Genomic DNA, 21283 nt, shown 5'->3' on the forward strand with positions numbered 1-21283 from the left:
GAAAAGAGATGCTTTCACCCTCAATCCTACTCTCCAACCCCCTCTCCAGGCCTCTAGAGGTATGGAAGCCATCGACTAGAATAACCAAAGCCAGAGCCGCCCTGGCTCAGGGTAACCCATGGATAACTTCTCATTTGGTCAGAGGTTTGATAGGCCATCAAATTTTTCATATCAAATGCATGACAAGAGCTGCTAGCTGTGAATAGTAAGATGTGTCACATGAAAGAGGGATCCTTTTTAGACTTCTTAGCGAAACAGTAGGTCTTCCCACACCCTAATAGGCTGTGTTTTCATGCTGTTACTATGCCAAGCAATCATCTACATTTACTTTAAAGAGGAAATTGCAGAGTTTTCATGAAACACAGAACCTACAAGGCAGTGACTCATTCAGAATCTTATGATATGCCTTTTGATTCAGATGGAAATCATATTTCTTTTCTATTGCTTAAAATCAGCATGAACATGCAACATCATCTTATAAAAGTGTGGTGCCACTAACAACACTAGGACTTCACCTATATTTGTAGTTATTTATTATAAGAACTTTTAAAAAATGAATTTACCCCATAGCTATAACACTCCAGAGGGTTTTCTAATTTACAACAGTTTCCCAATAAATTTTCATAAACTATATTCACTCTTAAAATCACTGGAACTGCCAATTCTGGATGTCTTCTTGAATATTCATAAAGAAACCTGTATCATATGAAACATATTAGAAGGTAAAGAGCAAAATTCGGAGACAATGAGGTTTGCTTTGAAAATCAACAATAACTACAGACTTTTAACTAAAGAATCTGGAAACTTTGGGTACTGCCTACATTTTGAGATAAGGAGATAAAAGTGATAAAATCACATAATTTATACAAAGTAACTACATAGTAGTGAATGGCAGATCGAAAACTTGCACCTAAAATATCCTGATTAACTGACCACTTCCAGCTTTGAGACTATGCTTACTTTTACTAGAAATTAATTTCAGGTGTTTGAGTAGACATATATTTTTTCTAATGAACCTTGAAAGTTCGTTGTCTAAATATTACAATTGTTTTCTAGAATGATATTAACCAGGTATAAAATCAACATCTACCCCATTTTTCAAATAAGCTTTCAAATGTGATCAGTCCATTCATAATCTATGCATTCTTCAAGGTCATAAGAAAGAAAAATGTAGACTGTAGAATATTTTCAAATCAATCATAGGACTATAGAAGGAACCCTTGAAGATATCTGATCTTACTGCCTCAGTTAACAGTTAGAACACAAAAACCTAGGGCAATCAAAAGACTTGACCCACATTCTACAGTATATTCACATCAAAACCAGGCCTGGAACTCAAGTCTCCCAATCCTAGACTCATGTGTTCATTTAGCACTCAAAAGACTCATTAAGATCTATACCTATTTTTCAGTAGTAAATGTGAGTTTAAGAATTCATAATAAGTGAGTTCAGATAGTGCATTCACTTTTATCAACCAATATCCCATAAATTTGAGAAACATAGCTAAGATCATTCTACAAAGAATTTTGAGGAAAACTCAAGTTCTCATCTTTTGCTGGAATTATTTCAATCACACAGCAATATTATCTCAATATTATATATTGAAATCAGTAAGTTTTTTTGCACAAATTAGTATGTGAGGATTCTTCAAAATAGTCATAGAAAGTGAAATTAAAAGTTTATTTTATTACAAAACATTTTGAAATCCATACACAGATTTTTTTCATAACACCTATTTTCCATGAGCTATTTGAAGATCCTTCATACACTTCTGATGGCACACTAGGGCTGCCAACACCCAATTTGTTAAGCATTAAGTGCTACACCATGGGATTGATAGTAGATATTAAATTAATTAGAACAGAGGAACTGACCAGGTATATACCAAGCTGAAGCTCTTGCTCATCTCTAAGTCCTCTAGGACAAAGCTTACAAACATCATTGTGTTTAAAAATTCCTACACTAGTTGTCAATATTTACAAATTAAGAGATTTCTACTTCTCTTCAAATGCAAGGGACACAATCACCCAAAACCCATATTCCGTATTCCCATACAGCAACATGACTGACACTGAGCATTGGCTGCCAACACTGGAACGCACAGTGCCTCTCCTCCTGGCCACACTTCCTACCCAGACACTCTGTTCCCTCACTGGCTGCACCTGTCATTATTCAAGTGTGCAACCTCCCCCCACCCAAGAGTTCATGCATACATATTCCACCACTACGACTTTACAGAAAGCGCCATTACTCTTGTAGAAAGTCCTCTTGCTTGTCAGTGAATTCTTTGCATACAAATTGGTCTTCTGTGAACCTGCTGAGTGGCAGGGGCAAAAGGTCAGGTTTGTCATCATTTTCTGAGATGATGATGCATTTCCCTCGGAATGGCACTGGCTGTTCACAGCACCGAGTGATCTTGCTGGATAGGATAGTCTGTTTAGAGCACATATAGTTCATAAGCTGAGTCTATAAAACAAGAAATGCAGCAGTTATTTTTGATGACTTCATTCTGATCTTTATTGTTATTAGCAGAAAACTGGAGGAAAAACTTGTCACTGTGTATTGCTTTATCCTTGGCAAGGTGAAAGACTGAAAAGGTTATTTTTAGTGATTCACTTTAAAAATGGAAACTTCTCTACTTGACTTTTTTCAAATGTCACAGACTCTTTTAACATCTTTTAAAGAAAAGGGGAGAGGAACCATATTATTGTTGCCATGCTTAGCCAAACAAAATACAAATGATTTGTTTGTCTTTCCATTGTTGTTCTTATTTTGGGATCCTACTTTAGGAGGCATTTTTTCCCTGAACCACATCACAATTGGTTTATTTACTATATACACTATAAATTACTATTTCCCTTGTATATTTACTTATAAACACAAATAATTGGGAATGGATGTGTGTATATGTGCCTATGATATTCATTCTCTTTATATTAATAAAAATTTAAAAGCATTAAAAAAGGAACTCAAAATCTAGTCACAGAGTCAAATAATTAAACAAGGACAATCAGAATGCATTATAATAGAAGTTGTAAGGAAAATATACACATGGTGCTTTAGAAGAAAAAAAGAGAGATTAGCAATGCAGACTGGACAAGGATCACAGTGGAAGTCTTGAATGACTTGTGCCTGAAAGACAAATGGAAGTTGGTTTGAAAGAGGAAAGGTATTCTACAATTATTTGTATTTATATATAAAGAATCTGAGAGGTAATAAATCATGGTATGTTTGGGAAACTGTATTAACATATTTGGATGTCATTGAGAAAATTGAGTCGATAGCTGATGTGTTGTGAACCAAATCAGTGATTGGATAGATTTAAGAACTACTGAAATGTATAATGGAAAAGATTGTAGTAAATAATAATAAAGTTAGAAGCAAAGGGGAGTGATAAAAATATAGAGTGGTATAGGAGACTGCCTTAATACTACCATAAGCCATGGAAATTGATATTCAGTAAAAAGAACAAACTTGAACAAGGTGGCTCAGAATGGAAGCCAAAGTGTTCACTGTTGGAAAACAGAGTGTAGTATATAGATCAAATCATCTGCAAGGCATCACCTGGAGGTTTCTTCTTTGTAGGTTGGGGTATACTTGAAGGCTCTGGAAAGAAGAAAAGGGTGAAGGGCTAAATCTGAGAAGGATGAGTTGAAGCTACATTATGGGGCCAGCATTGGACTAAGGGAAAGCGTGTGCCTAGGCTAAGCAACAAACATGGTCTCAGTCACTCAACAGACTCAGATTTATTTCTCTCTCGAGAAAGTCCTAATGGGGAGGAAAGGCACATCTCTTCCAGGCAGTAGTTGCAGGAATCAAGAGGCAATTTGTCACCTTCAACTGGTGAACTTCCAATATTGTCTTCAGCATTAAAATTAAGCCAGGGGTTCAAGATTGTAATAGACAGCCCAGGAGATTTTTAAGGCTGAGATGCAGAAATAGAATAAACCACTTTCCACCAGAACTTGGTTAGGTGGCCCACTTAAGTGGTTCACAGCCCAGCAACATCTCTGGACTATGGAAGAGGAAAGAGCATGAATTCATGTTGAATGACTAGCCATTTCTGAGAGTGTGCAAAATGAAAGAAAGGAAAAGGCCCAAGCAGATCTGTCAAGAACACCAATTTTGGGGTCAAGTGGTATGGCATAGTGGATCAAACTGGTATCCCATATGAGTGCTGGTTCAAGTCCCAGCTGTTCCACTTCTGATCCAGCTCCCTGATAATGCACCTGGGAAAGCAGTGGAAGATGGCCCAAGTGCCCCTGCCACCCACATGGGAAACCTGGATGGAGTACCTTGCTCTGGACTTCTGTATAGAACAGGCTTGGCTCTTGCAGCCATTGGGAATTGGACCAGCAGATAGAAAAATTCTCTCTCTCTCTCTACTGCCCTCCCTCTCTTTCCTGCTGTGTGTGTGTGTGTGCACATCTGTGTCTCTCCCTCTCTCTCAGTAACTCTACCTTTCAAATAAATAATAATTTTTTAAAATATCAATTTTAAAGGCTAATAGAAGAAATGAAATTGATGAAATAAACTGTAACTATATAAATGTTCTGTTTTCTACCAGAACCTTTGTGGTCATCACTGGAAAAGTAAGAGTGCAGTGGTTGAGATTTGAAACTCTAAAGTCAGATCCTTGGTTTTAATCTTGACTTTGCTACTTTATAGCTTTGATTTCAGGCAGGTTACTTTGCTTCTTGTACCTCAATTTCCTATTCTACAAGATGGTGATTAAATAATACATCCTAAGAGTGTAGGAATTATGTGAATTAATACTAAGAAGTAAAAAAAAAAAAAAAAAAAAAAAAAAAAAAAAAAAAAAAAAAAACCAGAGCCTGTCACAGGGTAAATGCTGGAAAAAGTGCTTACTGAAAAAAATGATCAAAAGAGAAAAAAGTAACAAATATTATGAGAATATTGAGAAAGGGAAACTTGTACACTGATAGTGGGGATTTAAATTAGTACTGCCACTGTGGAAAACAATATGGAGATTCTTTAAAAAAACTAGAAATAAAACTGCCATATGATCCACAAATACCACTCCAGGGTATATACTCAACAGAAATGATGTTTTATATAAGAGATACCTGAGCCACCATATTTAACAACAGCCCAAGATACAGAATCAATCAAGGTGTCCATCACCAAATAAGCAAACAAAATGTAAACTTACACAGTGGAATAATAGCCACAAACAAGAATGAAACCTTGTGATTTAAAGCAAAATGGATGAAACCAGAGGACATTATGTTAATCAAAATAAACCACAGACAGAATGACAAATATTATGTCCTTCATATATGAAAGATAAAAAATTCAATTGGAACATAAAATAATGATTCCTAGAGACTAGGAGGGATACAAGGGATGGAGTGAGGTTGGATAGTAAATAACATATCACAGTTGAACAGAAGAAATAAATGCCTAGAGTTTTACAGCATGAGGGAGTGACTATGGTACACAATAACTTATTATATATTTTCTAAGCAAGTAGAAGAGGAGAGCTCTACAGCTAAACTAATAAAGGAAATGACAAAGAGAGGGAAATGTTGATTATCCTAACTTGATAAGTACACAATGTATACATGTATTTAAATGTCACATTGTACTCCCATAAATATGTACAGTTATTGTTAATTATAAACAATTTAATGCTTTTTAACGTATAATAAATAAAAATATTGGAAAGAATTGAAATGTGTAGAGTGAGTAGTGTTTTGCATACAAAAGGCATTTTTAAAAGCTAATGCCGTAACAATTATTATACAATCTTAGTATGTTGGTCTTGAGGCTGGTGCTGCATTCCATATGGGCACTCATTCACATCCCAGCTGCTATACTGTCAGTCCAACTCCCTGCTAATGGCCTGGGAAAAGCAGGAAAGATGGTCCAAGCACTCGCACCCCTGCAAGCATGTGGGAGACCTAGAAGAAGCTTCTGGCTCCTGGCTTCAGCCTGACCCAGCCCCCACTGTTGCAGCCATGTGGAAAGTGAACTAGAGGATGGAAGATTCCTCCCTCTTTGTCTCTTCCTCTCTCTGACTTTCAAGTAAATAAACAAATCTTTAAAAAAAATCAAGCTGTATTAATTTATATCACTTAATATTAAAATTAATATCCATTCTAAATATAACTTTGTGAGAAGATGTACTCTTACAAAGAACATGGTGTACTATGATGAACACCAACAAACATAAAAAGCTTCTAAGACATGCAATTCTATTGTATACAATGAATACTCCATTCCTGAGAGTATTGAAATACTCTAATCAAAAGAGACTTAAATCAACATAAAAATAAGAAATAATTATATTGTATGAAATAAGTGATCAAGTGAAATAATTTTTGTTAACAGTGATGAAAAAATGAATGTAAATAAACCAAGCAAACCAACTGAGTTAAAAGCAATTAACAAACCTAAGGAGAGAAATAATAAAATAAAATCAGAAACCCAATAAGCAAGCACAAGAACATTGTATTGAAGAAGATCAATAATTTAAATAGCCTTTTTGCAGAGCTAATTAATTAAATAAATACATGAGCAAAAAGAGGCATAATTACATGGTTGATGTTTTTAATTATAAAAAAAAATCAGATAGAACCATATGCACCTAAATGAGAACATGCGAAGGAAGCAGATTTTTTTTTTTTTTAGAAACGTGGCTATTACAACACCTGACCAAAAACAAGTACAGTTAATTCTTCTTATTCATGATAGATGTAACACTCAATTAGTGCATAGTGAATCACTGCCCCTGAAGGTGGTAATACAGGGTCCCACAAGCCTTTAGTCACAGTGTTTTTTTATCAGCCAAGCAAGACACATTTTGTTTTATGTGGGTTTCTATTTAAAAACACATTATTTAATATATGCCGTTCACTCACTTACATGGAATTCGTAAACCAACACCCCTATAACTCATGCATGAACAAAGCTTATCTAATACAGAATTTTTTTCTCCATAAGCACATCACAGCCTTCCTGTGCTTAGGAACACTAGGTAGTGCTTCATCGTTATGCTTTGGGGACACTTTAAATAGCAAAATCACCAATTAATAACACAAAAATTCAAAAAAAGTCATTAAGTAACCCGTACACAGGACCCTTCTTTGCAGTCTAAATGCTGAAGCAGGAAGGCAGACCACAGTCCTGTTTGCCCTCAGCTGGGACTGCGTATGTTCAGCAGCTCAGATTTTTCACTACTCTGAGCATGCACAAGTCTGCAAGTGGCCACAAAGGTGCTATGAGTACTGATTTGGGGTTACAGATAAATTTGGGAAAACAGATGAATTCGTAAGTATAGAATCCTTGACCACAGGAGGATCCACTGGGAAAACACTGAAATTGACCCACAGCCAAAAAAAAAAAAAAAAAAAAAAAGCTAATATACCAGTTTTTATGACCATCCCAGTTTCAATTTAATGGACTAGTCCCAACTTTCACAAAAAAAAGATCATCTGCATACTATTTGAATTATTTTAAGTAATTTAAAAGGAAAAAAAAATCTGATTCAAGAAGTTAACATAAGTGAAACCAACATTTGAAAAGTATCTGCCAAAAAAGAAAGCTGTTGATCAATCTCATGTCTAGTCATAAATACAAAAATCTCAATATATATAAACATATATTTCTCCAGTCTAGAGATACAGTAAAATGAGATTGACTTGAGGACTATAAAAAGATGGCTATACTTTTTTAATCTTTTAATAAAATTCATGAGTGAGTAAGTCAATGGACATAAATCAGTTGATAATCCAGAAATGGCAAAAGAACATTTACTAATTTGGAATCCACCCTGCGGCTGGTGTGTGGCACAGTGAGCTAGGCTGCTGCTTGCAACACTGACTCCCATATGAGTCCTGTTTCAAGTCCTGCTACACCAGCTCTTATATGAGTCCTGTTTCAAGTTTAAGCTACTCAGCTTCCATAAGGCTTCCTGCTAATGTGTCTGGGAAAATACTGGAAGATGTCCCACCTACTTGGGACCCAGCAACCTATGTGGGAATCCAAGATAAAGTTCCTGGCTCCTGGCTTCAGAATGACCCTGACCTGTTGTAACCATCTGGGAAGTAAACCAGTAGATGGAAGATCTCTTTCTCTGTGTCTCTTTGATTCTTCCTCTCTGCATTCCAAATAATATATAAATAGATAAATAATAATACTTCCAAAATACTTTTAAATAATCTATCCTAATTAAAAGCAAAAAAGAATCTTCTAAAATAGAATCAAAACCCTCTTAACACATAAACATTAAGCCTGTTTCCATTATGGTCTGTATCAAGGCAGAACTTCCAGGACAACCTTGAGTTATTTAATATTGTTTGTGAACTCTCAACAACACAACTGCGTAGCTACAGATTTGGTTGGCATTCCTGCCACAGTCCAGACTAGAATGGGAGCAGTTCCAGGGATACTGCTTTGACACAGGTTTTGCTTATGTATTTTGTGTTTTGTTTTATTAGGAGATTTGTGTTTTGTTTTATTGGGATGAATTCTATCAGACCCCAAAGTTCAATTTGTATCCCCCTCAAATTCACCTAGTTTTGACAAAGGCAAGTAAGATTCTAGAAGCCAACATTGATTTCAAGTATGCAGGATAGTATTCCTGTCACACCAGTTGAATCTTTTGCTATAAAACAAAGTAATTCAAGGGAAAAGTCCCAATTGTCTGTCTCCAGGACAGAATTGGCAGTGTCAGCTACACCTTCCTAAGCGATAAAGCTGAATGAGGCACTGACCCACCCATAACAATCCCAATGCCTGGCGAAGAAAAACTGTGTTCTGACTGTAACTCTGCCCCAGCCAAGGAGAGATTTGAGGATGTAAGATTCTAAGGATTCCACTAAGTGTTCTAGCCCATGATTTTCTACTTTAATTGCTATTGTTACCTACATCCTTTAATCTGTCATGTAATAAGATTACAATGGTTGGGGTCAGGGGTCATTGGCCAAAGGAGTCATGAGTCTCTCCATGGAATTATTTTTTTTAACATGACAATTATTCAACTTCCAAATGTATATAATGAATAGCAATGTGACTTGTGATTTACTGAAGCCTTATGAACTTTTGTTGCTGATTCCCTTTTTTCCCTCCTTCTCTGGACTTTTAAACTTCACATTTGAGGTGGGGCCAGAGAGTCCTGCACTGCCCCTGCCCCTGGGCCTGTTGATATTGCTTCTTCAGCCTTGCTTGCTTCCCCTTCCCACCTAGCTGATGTGTCCTAATGGTGCAGATCACAGCTCTAGGACTTGTGCAAGGCTGAAAGATGAATGAAATGTAGCCCTAATTTGGACTGAAGTTAGAGACCAGCTCTAAAAGCTTAAAGAATAAAGGAATAAAGTGAAATAAGAAAGGAGAAGGGAGGGAAGGAGAGAGGGAGGAAAAATGATCACATGAGTTGGGAAAAGATAAGAGGGGAGACATCAGCCTACTTGTAATATGGTGAAATAAATGGTCACTACATTTTCGGAATCATTATTTACCCTGTTATCTTTACTAGTATTTGAGATTTACAAGCTTTCTAATGGCACTAGTCACTGTTAAGAAAAGAGAGAGTCTCACCCTGCCAAGTGCGCATGCTACTGTATTTCCTTCACAACAGATCTCATGCAGATTTTTGACGTCCATGTTGAGTTTGGCAATTTCAGAAAAGTTAGCTTTAGGTTGTTTTTTAGTCAGCAGAACCAATTCCCTGAAAAGGAAAATAAGTACATTTTAAACAGTATTTTAGACTCAATGCTTTCTAAAATTAGTTCTAGTTCCCTGAGTAATGAAAAGAATAGGAACACATCTGCAAATGTGGTGTGAAGAGCATGTACTACAAATGCTTTCTATTTCTCCAAAGGTAGCACCCAGAGCCACACAAAGACCTAAGTCACAAAAAGAACAATTCATGATAATTTTTATTGTTTAAATTATTACTGGAAGAAGTTGAATTGCTTAGATAGGTGATGAAATGCAAGCTGACTAGACTTGGAAATTTATCTGACCTGAGATTTCTAGGTAAACCTCTTCATCGTAAATACAGAAAGTATCAGAACATGAGTCTTTTCTGTTTCTGTCAACAATTGAGTTACATCCCTGAAATTTTCTGCAAATAGAGACAGTGGTCCTTCTCTGCAAACAGAACTGAGCCTCTAGGCAGCCTAACATTGTCTTCAATTGGGGTACAAGGTAGTTGAAGAAAACCTCATGTCATTAAGATCTACTTGGGCAGAAATGCAGTCCCAGCCAGGAAGGAGGTAGGCTGAGTAACTGCAAATGCTCCTCCACCCACGCCTCCAAAAACTTCATTCCCTTTCTTCTTTTATAAGATGTTGGGCCAAAACCAATCTTCAGGAGAAAAGAATACATTTTGTCCTCCAGCCTTTATTATTGAAAGCGGTAAGGACCTGGCATCTCAAAACATGCAGAACTGATATATTGATTATTTCAAGTGGAAATTCCTTGAAGAGCTGTAACTTCAGAAGGGGTCATTGGCCTGCCTTTTGCTACATGCAGCAAATCACAAAGATTCTTAGCAATAGATCCCTTTCATATATCAAGGCCAGAAAACAGCTTTGATCACCAAAGATAATTGGGGCTGCAATGAATCTAAATAAATAAGTTCTGCGAAGTAACCCTAATCTTCCACTTGCTACCTCTTCCCATATCTCTTAATTCCCAGAATTTACTACTCATGTTCAGAGATCCATCTGTCCTGTTCCTCTTTCACAAAGTTTAGGCTCTTTGTCTGAAAAGTATAAAAGTATCATGAACATTGTTTTGGACATTGTTTTGGACATGATCATTGTTTTGAACTTCACTGTCCTATGAAAATTTCTATGTACATGTTAATTTAGTTAAGCTTTTATGCTTTTCTCTTTTTATCAGCCCTTGTATTAATTAGGTTTCCAGATTGAGCCAAAGGGCCCACATAAGAAGTAGGGGGGATTTGCAAGGCAGGGCAGTCTAGAGGATGTGGGAAAGTTCATAGTGCCTCCAACTCAATGTCCTGTGTCTTTGTGCACCCAAGAAGTTCTAAGGGATTTGAGCACATGGAAGAAATTGAGGCAGGAAATAAAGGGGGAAGTTGAAAATTGTGCAATGCCATCCACAGCTCTCTCCCTGCCCTATTTGGGTTTTGTTTGTATGTTTACTTTGTTTTATATTTACTTTTTTATTTCTATGAAGGGAACAGATTTCAAGTATTTCATTTATATAGTTTTAAAAACATACTAATACTTCCCACCATCCCTCCTTTGCTCCCATCCTCACTCCTCCTTCATTGTTTTTCTTTCCATTTTTGCAATGACATACTTTCAGTTTACTTATAATTACAAGCTTAAACCTCTGCTAAATAAAGAATACAACATGTTGCAAGTAGAAAAACTATTCCTCAGAAATGACAAGGGCTATAAGCAAGAATCAAATCTCCAGATGTCATTTCACTCTTAAACAGTACATTTTTTTGTACTCTGTATATCAGTTACCACAAATCAAAGAAAACATAATATTTGTCCTTCTGGGTCTGATTTACTTTACTTCACTGAGTACAACGGTCTCCAATTGCATCCACTTTGTTGCAGCAGACAGGATTTCATTTCTTTTTATGGCTGAGTAGTACTCCATCATGTATATGTACCACATTTTCTTTATCCAGTCATCAATTGAACATCTGTGTTGATCCTGTATCTTAGCTGTTGTGAATTGGGCTGCTATAAACATGGTGGTACAGCAAGTATGTATAAAAAATCCAGGTTTATGTTGATAGAAATGGTTAAATAAGGAATAAATGACTTTCAAACAGGCTTAGTCAAAAGGAATAACCCAATAGCAACAAATCCACAAAATCTAAACAAGTAACTTACACTGCTTTTGCTACTGTGTAGTTGAATTTCGCCTTGATTTCACATAGATAATGATGCCTCAAAGACATTTCTTTAACATATTTTCTGATGGGTTCTAGCTGTAAATTAGAAAAGCAACAAAGAAATATGGTAGTAATAGAGTTAATCACACCCTTAGCAAAGGAGAGAAAAGTAAAAGTTATGTCCTTCCTCAGCATTACAGAGTCTTCAACTAAACCGCTTCAAAAGAAGCCAAAATGCAAAACAACACCTTGCTTTCCAGAGATCACTTAAAACATTTCAAATACAAGTGAGAACAAGAAAGTGAGCTAATGAAAGCCCAGAAAGCCATCACACTATATTTCAGTAAGTACAATTATTTTACAATTATATTTCACTTTTATCCAAATTACTAACCCTGTCTCTCGGACACATCCCATGCTACTTATCTAAAATTTATATTCCAGTTTTGTAATATTTCAGTAATAATGAGTTCCTCCACACCCCAAATGTTCATATTCTTTATCCAGGGGTTTCTAGTTCTAAAACTCTATCATAAGAGTGGGAATAAGAGAGGGGCAGATGTACAGTTTGGCACATGCTCACTCTGACTTACCCCTAATGGTAGTTAGAAACGTGCCAGGGATTCCAATACAATTCCATCAAGGTGGCATGGACCAATGCCATCTCACTAGTCAAAGTGATCAGTTTCAGTTCATAATTGATCATAATGATAGGACTAAGAGTCAAAGAGATCACATAAACAAGACTAGTGTCTGCTAATACTAATTGATAGACTTAAAAAGGGAGAGAACGATCCAACATGGGAAGTGAGATACACAGCAGACTCATAGAATGACAGATGTCCTAAACAGCACTCTGGCCTCAGAATCAGCCCTTAAGGCATTTGGATCTGGCTGAAGAGCCCATGAGAGTATTTCAGGCATGGAAAGCCAAGACACTCTGGCAAAAAAAAAAAAAAACACCTAGATGAAAGATCTCTGCATGTGAGATCCCAGTAGAATGAACAGGTCATCAAAGAAGGAGGTACCTTTCTGTGAAGGGAGGAGAGAGCTTCCACTTTGACTATGACCTTGTCTAAATAAGACTGGAGTTGGTGAACTCAAGAGGCTTCCATAGCCTTGGCAGCTCAGGACAAGAGCCTTGGGTGATTACTGATGTCATAAATAAGAGTGTCAATTGTTAAATTGACAACAGGAGTCACAGTACACCTACTCCCCATGTAGGCTCTCTGTCTTTAATGTGTTGTACTATGTGAATTAATGGCAAAACTACTACTAAAATAGTACTCTATAAAAAAAACTCTGTCATAAAGTTTTCTAAATAAATTAAAGCTTAGTTATGCAAAAAATGTATATTTGGTTATGACAGCAAAACTTTGAAGACAAAATCATTCAACAGCAGGATTGTGGTATTCAGACTTAACTTCTAATAAATAGCTAATATACTTAAATCTCTAATCAAAATTATATACTCAACATGATCATAATCATATATAAAATGAAATCGAGAATAGAAAAATTAATCAAAGGAACTGTATCAAAATCGGTGTCCTTGTTTGGTAGGAATATGTGATATTTTAAAATTTCTAAACAGCTTTATATTTTCACTGAAATCATTTTATTACCATATGTGTAACTATACCTCACAGTGGTATTTTCAAATAGAGTAAGTAGAAAATGTACACAAAGGTAATATTCAAATCATGAAACTAGCATAGCAACAATATAATAAACATTAAAGATAATTTAATTGTATTTCATAATAGTTATCATTATCCTTTCATAATAGTTATCATTATCCTTATAGTTATCATTATCCTTATTATTCCATCACACTCATTCTAAATCAAATATAAGAAGGCTTATTCACTTATTCACAAAACAGTTTGCAAGGCATTTTCTCAAACATCTCATTCACTGATCACAGACCAATGTTTACACAATTGATTGTGTGGTTTTCTGGGAAACAAGTAAGAACTACCAGGAACAGACACTTTTTTTAAAAAAAAGATTTATTTATTATTATTTGAAAGGCAGAGTTACATAGAGTCAGAGGCAGAGGCAGAAAGGGAGAGGTGTTCCATCTGCTGGTTTACTCCCCAAATAGCAGCAAAGGCCAGAGCTGGGCCAATCTGGAGCCAGGAGCCAGGAGATTCTCCCAGGTCTCCCATGCATGTGCAGGTGCCCAAGGACTTGGGCCATCTTCTACTGCTTTCCCAGGCTATAGCAGAGAGCTGGATTGGAAGTGGAGCAGCCAAGACTCAAACCAGCTCCCATATGGGGTGCTGGCACTGTAGGCTACAGCTTTACCTGCTATGCCACAAAACCAGTCCCAGGAATAGATATCTTAACAGCAGCGACATGTGAGCTCACCAAGTGAGAAAGGAGGAAGAACTCTCAGTTGACTTATAAGTATCTGCTTATGCCTAAATTATAGGAGCATGTTAAAGATTTAGGAAAAATGTCCACTAAAAAAGGTTAATATTAAGAAAAGTTTGTAACAAAATATTAAGTACAAATTACCTAAATGTTCATCTCCAGGAAAAAAAAATCTTCACAAAAGCTAAGGAATAAGATTTAAGGCTATGCCTGATCACTAGCTTTTAGCTTTTAATTAATATGAAATCATCATTTTTAAAAAGGACTGTTCTGCTTCAGAATTCAGCTTAGAAATTGGCTTCTAAAAAAAAAAAATGAAGTTTACCAGGGGAAGAAAGGAGAGGAAGGTATATCTATAAACATATAATATAAGTAGTTTTAATGAAGATAACTAGAATTATTGAGTCCTTAGAGTATGCCAGAAACTCGTCAGATACATTATTTAGTTTCTGATAGACAATGAGGAACTCAATACAAGTAACATGTAAAATTATACTGAAGTTTAGAGGAAGATAAGATGAACTTCTTACTGGAATGATCAAAGAAGACAGCAAGGAAAAAGTGGCAGCACCTTCAGCCTTGAGAAATTCACCAAAATAATTATCAAACTACCAATAATTTTCAGCATTACATTTGGAAAATCTGACATCACCATCAGTATTTTTGTTGATTTAGAATCTTTATAGAGCATGCAAAAAAGTACTTATATGGTTGATTTATAGTTATTCAATAAAAGAGAAAGGGCTACATGGTTAGAATTGTGCATCTGATGGTATTTTACAGAGTGGCTACAGTATCTCCTAACCCCATGCTCTTCTTAGAAGGAGATTTTGAAAATCCTCCCATCAAGAGATAAAGCATAAATATTGTCCCTTTCAAACTGGTGAGGTTTTATGATGTTTCAATCTAAAAGGCATGGAAGAAGTGATTTCTTTGGCTGAACTAAAAAAGGCCAAGTAACTTCAGCTTTATCCACTATATTATCTGCATGGAGCCTTGAACCACATGAAGTAGTCCACCTATGCTCTATTAAACTGTGCAGAAGCCCAAACTAGCCCACTTAGAGGCACCATATGGGCAGATTCTAAGAATACGTAAGAGGGAAGAGAGGTTGAAAACATGGTCCACGTTTCAGCCTCCAGAGTCCCAGATTCAGCCATTGGCCCCCACAATCACAAAAAGATCCTGAATCAGAAACAACTGCATGAACCCTTCTTGAATTCCTGACACACAGAAATCTTGAGATAATAGAATGGTTTTCATTGCTTGGAGTCACTAAATTTTGGGGTGTTTTATTATGCACCAATAGGAACTTGAATATTAAAAAATTTATTGTTTGGTAAAATCTATGCTAGACCATGCTTCTAAAATTGTAATGACTATATAAACTCTCTGAGTATTTTGTCAAAATGAGGTCCACAAGAGCTCTTCAAAAAGTTCATGGAAGATGCATATTATTAAAAATCTATTTGTAGAGTTCAAAATTTTAACATGAAAAGCTTAGCTTTTAATTCCATTTTCCCATGAAGTCCCTCATATTTCATAGATCTGCAGAAGAATTTTGGATTCTGTATTTCAGTTAAGTTGCCAGATGACACTTGTACTTCTGGTCCGCAGTCCACACTTTGCATAGCAGGGCCCTAAATAATGATTAGCATATGAATATTGTACCTTTATCTGGAGGCATTTGGTCTTATTTTCTTCTTGGCAACATGACTGAACAGCTGTTTCATAGCAAGCAGACATGGTCAGGAGAGTGGGTCCATACAAGAATGGATATGTTCTAGAAATTTCAAAACTGTACCTGTAATTTGACAAACACAAAGTTGTGCAATTTAGAATTCAAGAATATATGCTTGGCCGGAGCTGCTGCTCAATAGGCTAATCCTCCACCTGCGGCACCGGCACACTGGGTTCTATTCCCTGTCGGGGCACCAGATTCTGTCCCAGTCGCTCCTCTTCCAGGCCAGCTCTCTGCTGTGGCCCAGGAGTGCAGTGGAGGATGGCCCAAGTCCTTGGGCTCTGCACCCCATGGGAGACCAGGAGAGGCACCTGGCTCCTGGCTTCATATCAGCATGGTGTGCCAGCCGCAGCAGCCATTGTGAGGTGAACCAACGGAAAAAGGAAGACCTTCCCTCCTCTCTGTCTCTCTCACTGTCCACTCTGCCTGTCAAAAAATTTAAAAAAAAAAGAATATATGTTGGTACTATTTCTTAAAAACTTAAGATTCATTTTACTTTGTTGACCTGAAACTTAGAATTTCATGGTGATTTAGATGAGGTGGCGCTCTACTTAAACGCACCAACCATGCACTGTGACAGATCACTATGTGATTCATTAGACATCCTCTGAGTGCCCATAGGATGGCCAAAGGTGACTTCTAGGCTGGAAGAAAATGAAAATCAGCAATTTAAACCTTGCATATATTTATAGGAAGTGTGCATTGGATAGCTCAACAGGCCAAGCTGAATTGTAAACTCAGAACTGTATACTGGAACAGAAGAAATAAATTTAAAAGTGTTGGTGAGTGGAGAAGAGTCTCAAGATCATCTACAAGTTCTTTCTAGACTAGGAAAGTTAATGTCACTGTCCTCCAAGATGTGTCATTCAATTGTTTGGTTTGTTACTAAATTCCCTGCCTTTATAGGCTTCTCTAAATGGCTCCTCGCATTCAGTATAGAGTTTGGGCACCAGGTTTGCCTCTCATCTTTCATCATATCTCTTCATAATCTGCAAAGCTTTCTTAAACCCTGTGCCCCTACACAGGCATATATTTTTCTATTTTTAAAAAATTTTTTGACAGGCAGAGTGGACAGTGAGAGAGAGAGACAGAGAGAAAGGTCTTCCTTTACCGTTGGTTCACCCTCCAATGGCCACTACGGCCGGCGCACCGTGCTGATCTGAAGCCAGGAGCCAGGTGCTTCTCCTGGTCTCCCATGCAGGTGCAGGGCCCAAGGACTTGGGCCATCCTCCACTGCACTCCTGGGCCACAGCGGAGAGCTGAGAGCTGGACTGGAAGAGGGGCAACCGGGACAGAATCTGGCACCCTGACCTGGACTAGAACCCAGGGTGCTGGCGCCATAGGCAGAGGATTAGCCTATTGAGCCGTGGTGCCGGCCTACACAGGCATATAGAACCAACAGCAGTTGACATGGCAGACAGAAATAGCTCTGTGCCCAGACAAATCTATTGTCTCTTCCTGCATAACAGGAAGACTCTTCCCACATCACAGGAAGACTCTTCCCAGCCTCCTTTGCCGTTAGATTAAAAACAAGTAACAGAATCCTAACCAGTAAAGCATGAAAGAACATGCCACATTCCACTTCTAGCTCTGGTTACTAATTTCTTCCCACAATTCCCTCTTCTCTTTGTTTCATGGTGACTTTGGAAACTCAAGCTCCAGATGGTATGGCTCCAACATCTTGAATTCCTGAGCAATCTTTTGGAGGAGAATTGTTGCAAGTTGAGCTGAGCTGGAAAAAAGATGAATTCCAGGTGTTAGAGCAGTCCATTAAGGCTGCAGAGTAATAATTAAACCTTTCATCATTCCTTAGGATACTATAAGCAAAAGCTAAATGCAGGGAGTGTCAGCTCCCTTCTCTTCAATTTTCCCCGTGGACCAGGACCAGTCAGGACTGGGAGGATCATGACAGGCATAGAATCAACTCTTTCTGAGGGAACCCCAAAAGGTTCCTGTAGTCATAAGGACCCTGTATTTTCAATACTCTGTTTATCTTGCTTGTCCTAGTTAACTGCCTACTCCACTGTACCTTTCAGTATATTTGCTGCTGCTCTGCCTAATCCAATACTTAAGGAGATGCCTCCTTTACAAGTCCTAGTCATTTTTAATCTGTTTCAATGCACAGGCATGTCCCCACTTTGTTGGTTCAATTAAATGTAATTGTCATTCTTAAGGAGAAAAAAAATTATAGCACAACTTTTCACTTTAATTCCATGTAATAAAGCATTGTGTTCTCTGAGGCTTTTATAGGGGAAAAAAAAAGTCTGGCTTCAAAATAAGAAAACACTCATTTTAGAAGACAATGGCACAAAGAAATGGCTTACCTGTCCTTCACTGACACATGATTCTCTTTGTCCATCTTACAGACACACTCCGCATTTGGAATTTGGAATATATCACTGTATTCAGCATCATATTTTTTATAGGACAGGAAGCACTTGTGCCTTGCTGTGTTACTTGTATTGCAACAGTGGGAAGACCCATGTTTGACAAGCATTCCTGGGTTGTTACATATATACTCTAGGAAAGTAGTCATCTATAGGAAGCAATGATAAGTTAAAGGGAAAGTGTTCTGATGAAACATTTCCTAATACAAGAAGTAAGAAATTATTGTAAAGAAAGACAATTGATTACATAATGTTAAACTTTTAATTCAGCAGTCCCTAACACAGCTCATTTGAGTAAGTCTTAGGTTTTTAAGTCCAAATTTCCACATTCTAGACATTTACCTAGTCAAATTTATTATTCTCTCCTTTCCTATGCAACTGCTTCATTTTTGTGCCATGGAGAGCTACTGAAACAAATAAGCATATGCCATAGAGTCCTGGGAAAGATATTTTTAATGAGAACTACCCACCAAGAAATAGATGGTGATTTGCTCTTCTTGCTTCCTAATTGTTTTCAGTTTGGTTTCCATAGGAACTTATTTTAAGAATTGAACTCTGAGGCAATGTGTATCCATTGTCAAATTTTCAAGTGGAAATATAATAATTTAGTTAGTTTTCAAATACCTTTCAGTGGCAGTAAATGTGTGGAATGACTCTCAAATGACATTTGTTTTCAGATTTGGGGGATAAGGCCAATATTAAAGGTCATCTTTTGAAATGGAAATGAGTGGGAATCATAAAATAAGTGAGACAGGCAGAAATACTTTCCTTAAAATATGAGTCTAATGAGACTCTTTTCACCTCCAAAAAATAAAATTTTAAAAATATATAAGTAAAAAATGATTCACATGCATTAAAATTATTAAGCATAAGAATAATGAATCCAAGAATATACACCTTATAAGAATATGTTAGTGTTTAGCAAGAATTTTTGTGGAATTTGCTAATCACAAGACATAACATTTTATAAAGAAATAATAAATAATTCCCGAGATTTTCTACAAACTGGAAAAGGATCCCATAATAATATTCACTTATTTCTCCTTTACATATTAGCTAAGAAACTTTTTGAAATTACTACTTCAATTTCCCAGGAACCTTTCTATGAGGATGCCATTAGCCAAGATATTCCAAAGATAGAGACAGAGCAATTGATATCAATTAGCCAAGTAGCATTTGGGCTATACTTCATTTTCTTCAGAGTATGTTTCTCTGAGCCTGGTTTCCCAGAGATGGACTGATCAAATGTAGATTTATAAACCTACAGAGATTAAATCTTGGGTGTGACTCATCTACATATCCATTTCTTACAAACCTTTGCCTAATTATTCAACCAGCCCCCTTCATAATAACCTCTTTTGGCTGCAATCTTGTTTAAAAGAGAGAAAAAGGCAGAATATGATTCACCTACCAGTTGATGAGCACATGGGGACAGTGACTCATGTGACTCTTACACTTCTCTGCAAGACCCAGCAACTCTCTAGCTACAGTCTGTACTTCTTCATACATTGCTTTCTGAAGAAACTGAGCGACCATAATGCTGGTGCTGAAACGCAAGATCCATGAGTGTGTTGAAAGTAGCATTCAACCCCTTTCCTCCATCACTCATCATTGTACCATTGCCGCATTCTCCCCAGACATAATTAATGTGTTTTCAAAAATAAAAGAATTTTGGTAGAACTCACATGTCTCTTAAGTTCTCCTGATGATAATTCTGGGTAGCATTATGCTGCATGGCTGAAAAACAATGAAATTTTATTGGCTGCTGTGATCTGACAGCTTGTATCCCTAACCCCAAAGCTGATGAGCTTAGATCTGAATGCTTGAAATCCTAACTCCTGAGGTGATAGTGTTAGGAGTGTCCATTTTTTGGCCTCTTGGCTAAAATCAAATGATAATATTAAGAGTGAGACCTTCTAATAGAACATGAGGGTAGAGTCCTCATGAGTGAAATTAGTGCCCTTTTAAAAGAGACCCAAGAGAACTTATGCATCCCTGCACTGCGTGTGGAATAGCATGGAAACATTGTCTAAGGACCAGAGAGTAGGTTCATACCAGATACCAACAGTAAGGGCTCTCACCAGACCCTGAATCCACTAGCACTTTGATCTTGGGCTTCTCAGTTTCCAAAATTGTGATGAATAAATCTGTTATTTATAAGATAGCCAGTTTAGGGATATCTTGTCATAGCAGCCCACATATCTGCATCAGAGGAAATTTTCCAATTCGAAATCCCTCTTCACAATTCTGTAATCTATATTCATTCACTCATAAATTTCTAGATATATTTTATTAACCACAGTAAATTGGAACAATTTGCCAGACTATACCTTCACTTATATTTTCAAGTATTTTATTTTATTTACTTGAAAGACCAAGAGAAAGACACACATGGACAGATGGAGAAAGATCTTCGTCTTCTAGTTTACTCTCAAAATGCCTGCAACAGCCTGGACTGGGCCAGTCCAAAGTCAGGAGCTGGGAGCCAGGAATTCAATCCCCATGTTCCACACAGATGGCAAGGATGCACGTTATTTGAGTCATCACCTGCTGCCTGCCAGCATGCCCATTAGCAGAAGCAGATCCAGGACTGAAACCCGGAACTCCGATAAGGGATACAGGCCTCCCAGGGAGTACCATAACCGCTATTTCAAAAATCCACCCCTTTCCTTGGTATCTAAACTGCATTTTGTGAACAACTTATTTATGCTTAAATAGATTGTGTAGTTGAAATCTATCGTTGGTCTACAAATAAACCACACACATATGTATTGACGTTTCCGAATTAAACAATGTTTTGATTACTCGACTCTTGACATGAGAAGTTACTAACACACCCAAAATTAAAACTTAGCATGGGGAACAAAAACATAGATGTTAACTCCTTGCCGGGCTTAATTTGGCAAACACAGAATCTCAGATACT

General features: G+C 37.1%; 1 protein-coding gene across 1 annotated transcript in view; it reads right to left on the bottom strand.

Annotated features, from left to right (window-relative positions):
• Positions 1-21283, bottom strand: part of LOC133765106 (alpha-fetoprotein-like) — a 54931-nt gene that overhangs the window by 32765 nt on the left and 883 nt on the right. Inside the window, 9 exon segments of the mRNA XM_062198694.1 lie at positions 564-696; positions 2252-2466; positions 9562-9691; positions 11850-11947; positions 15902-16034; positions 18296-18507; positions 19770-19807; positions 19810-19904; positions 20044-20095. Of these exon segments, the coding sequence (XP_062054678.1) occupies positions 564-696; positions 2252-2466; positions 9562-9691; positions 11850-11947; positions 15902-16034; positions 18296-18507; positions 19770-19807; positions 19810-19904; positions 20044-20095 (1106 nt within the window).

Source organism: Lepus europaeus, chromosome 8, assembly GCF_033115175.1.
Source record: "Lepus europaeus isolate LE1 chromosome 8, mLepTim1.pri, whole genome shotgun sequence".
NCBI lineage: Eukaryota > Metazoa > Chordata > Mammalia > Lagomorpha > Leporidae > Lepus > Lepus europaeus.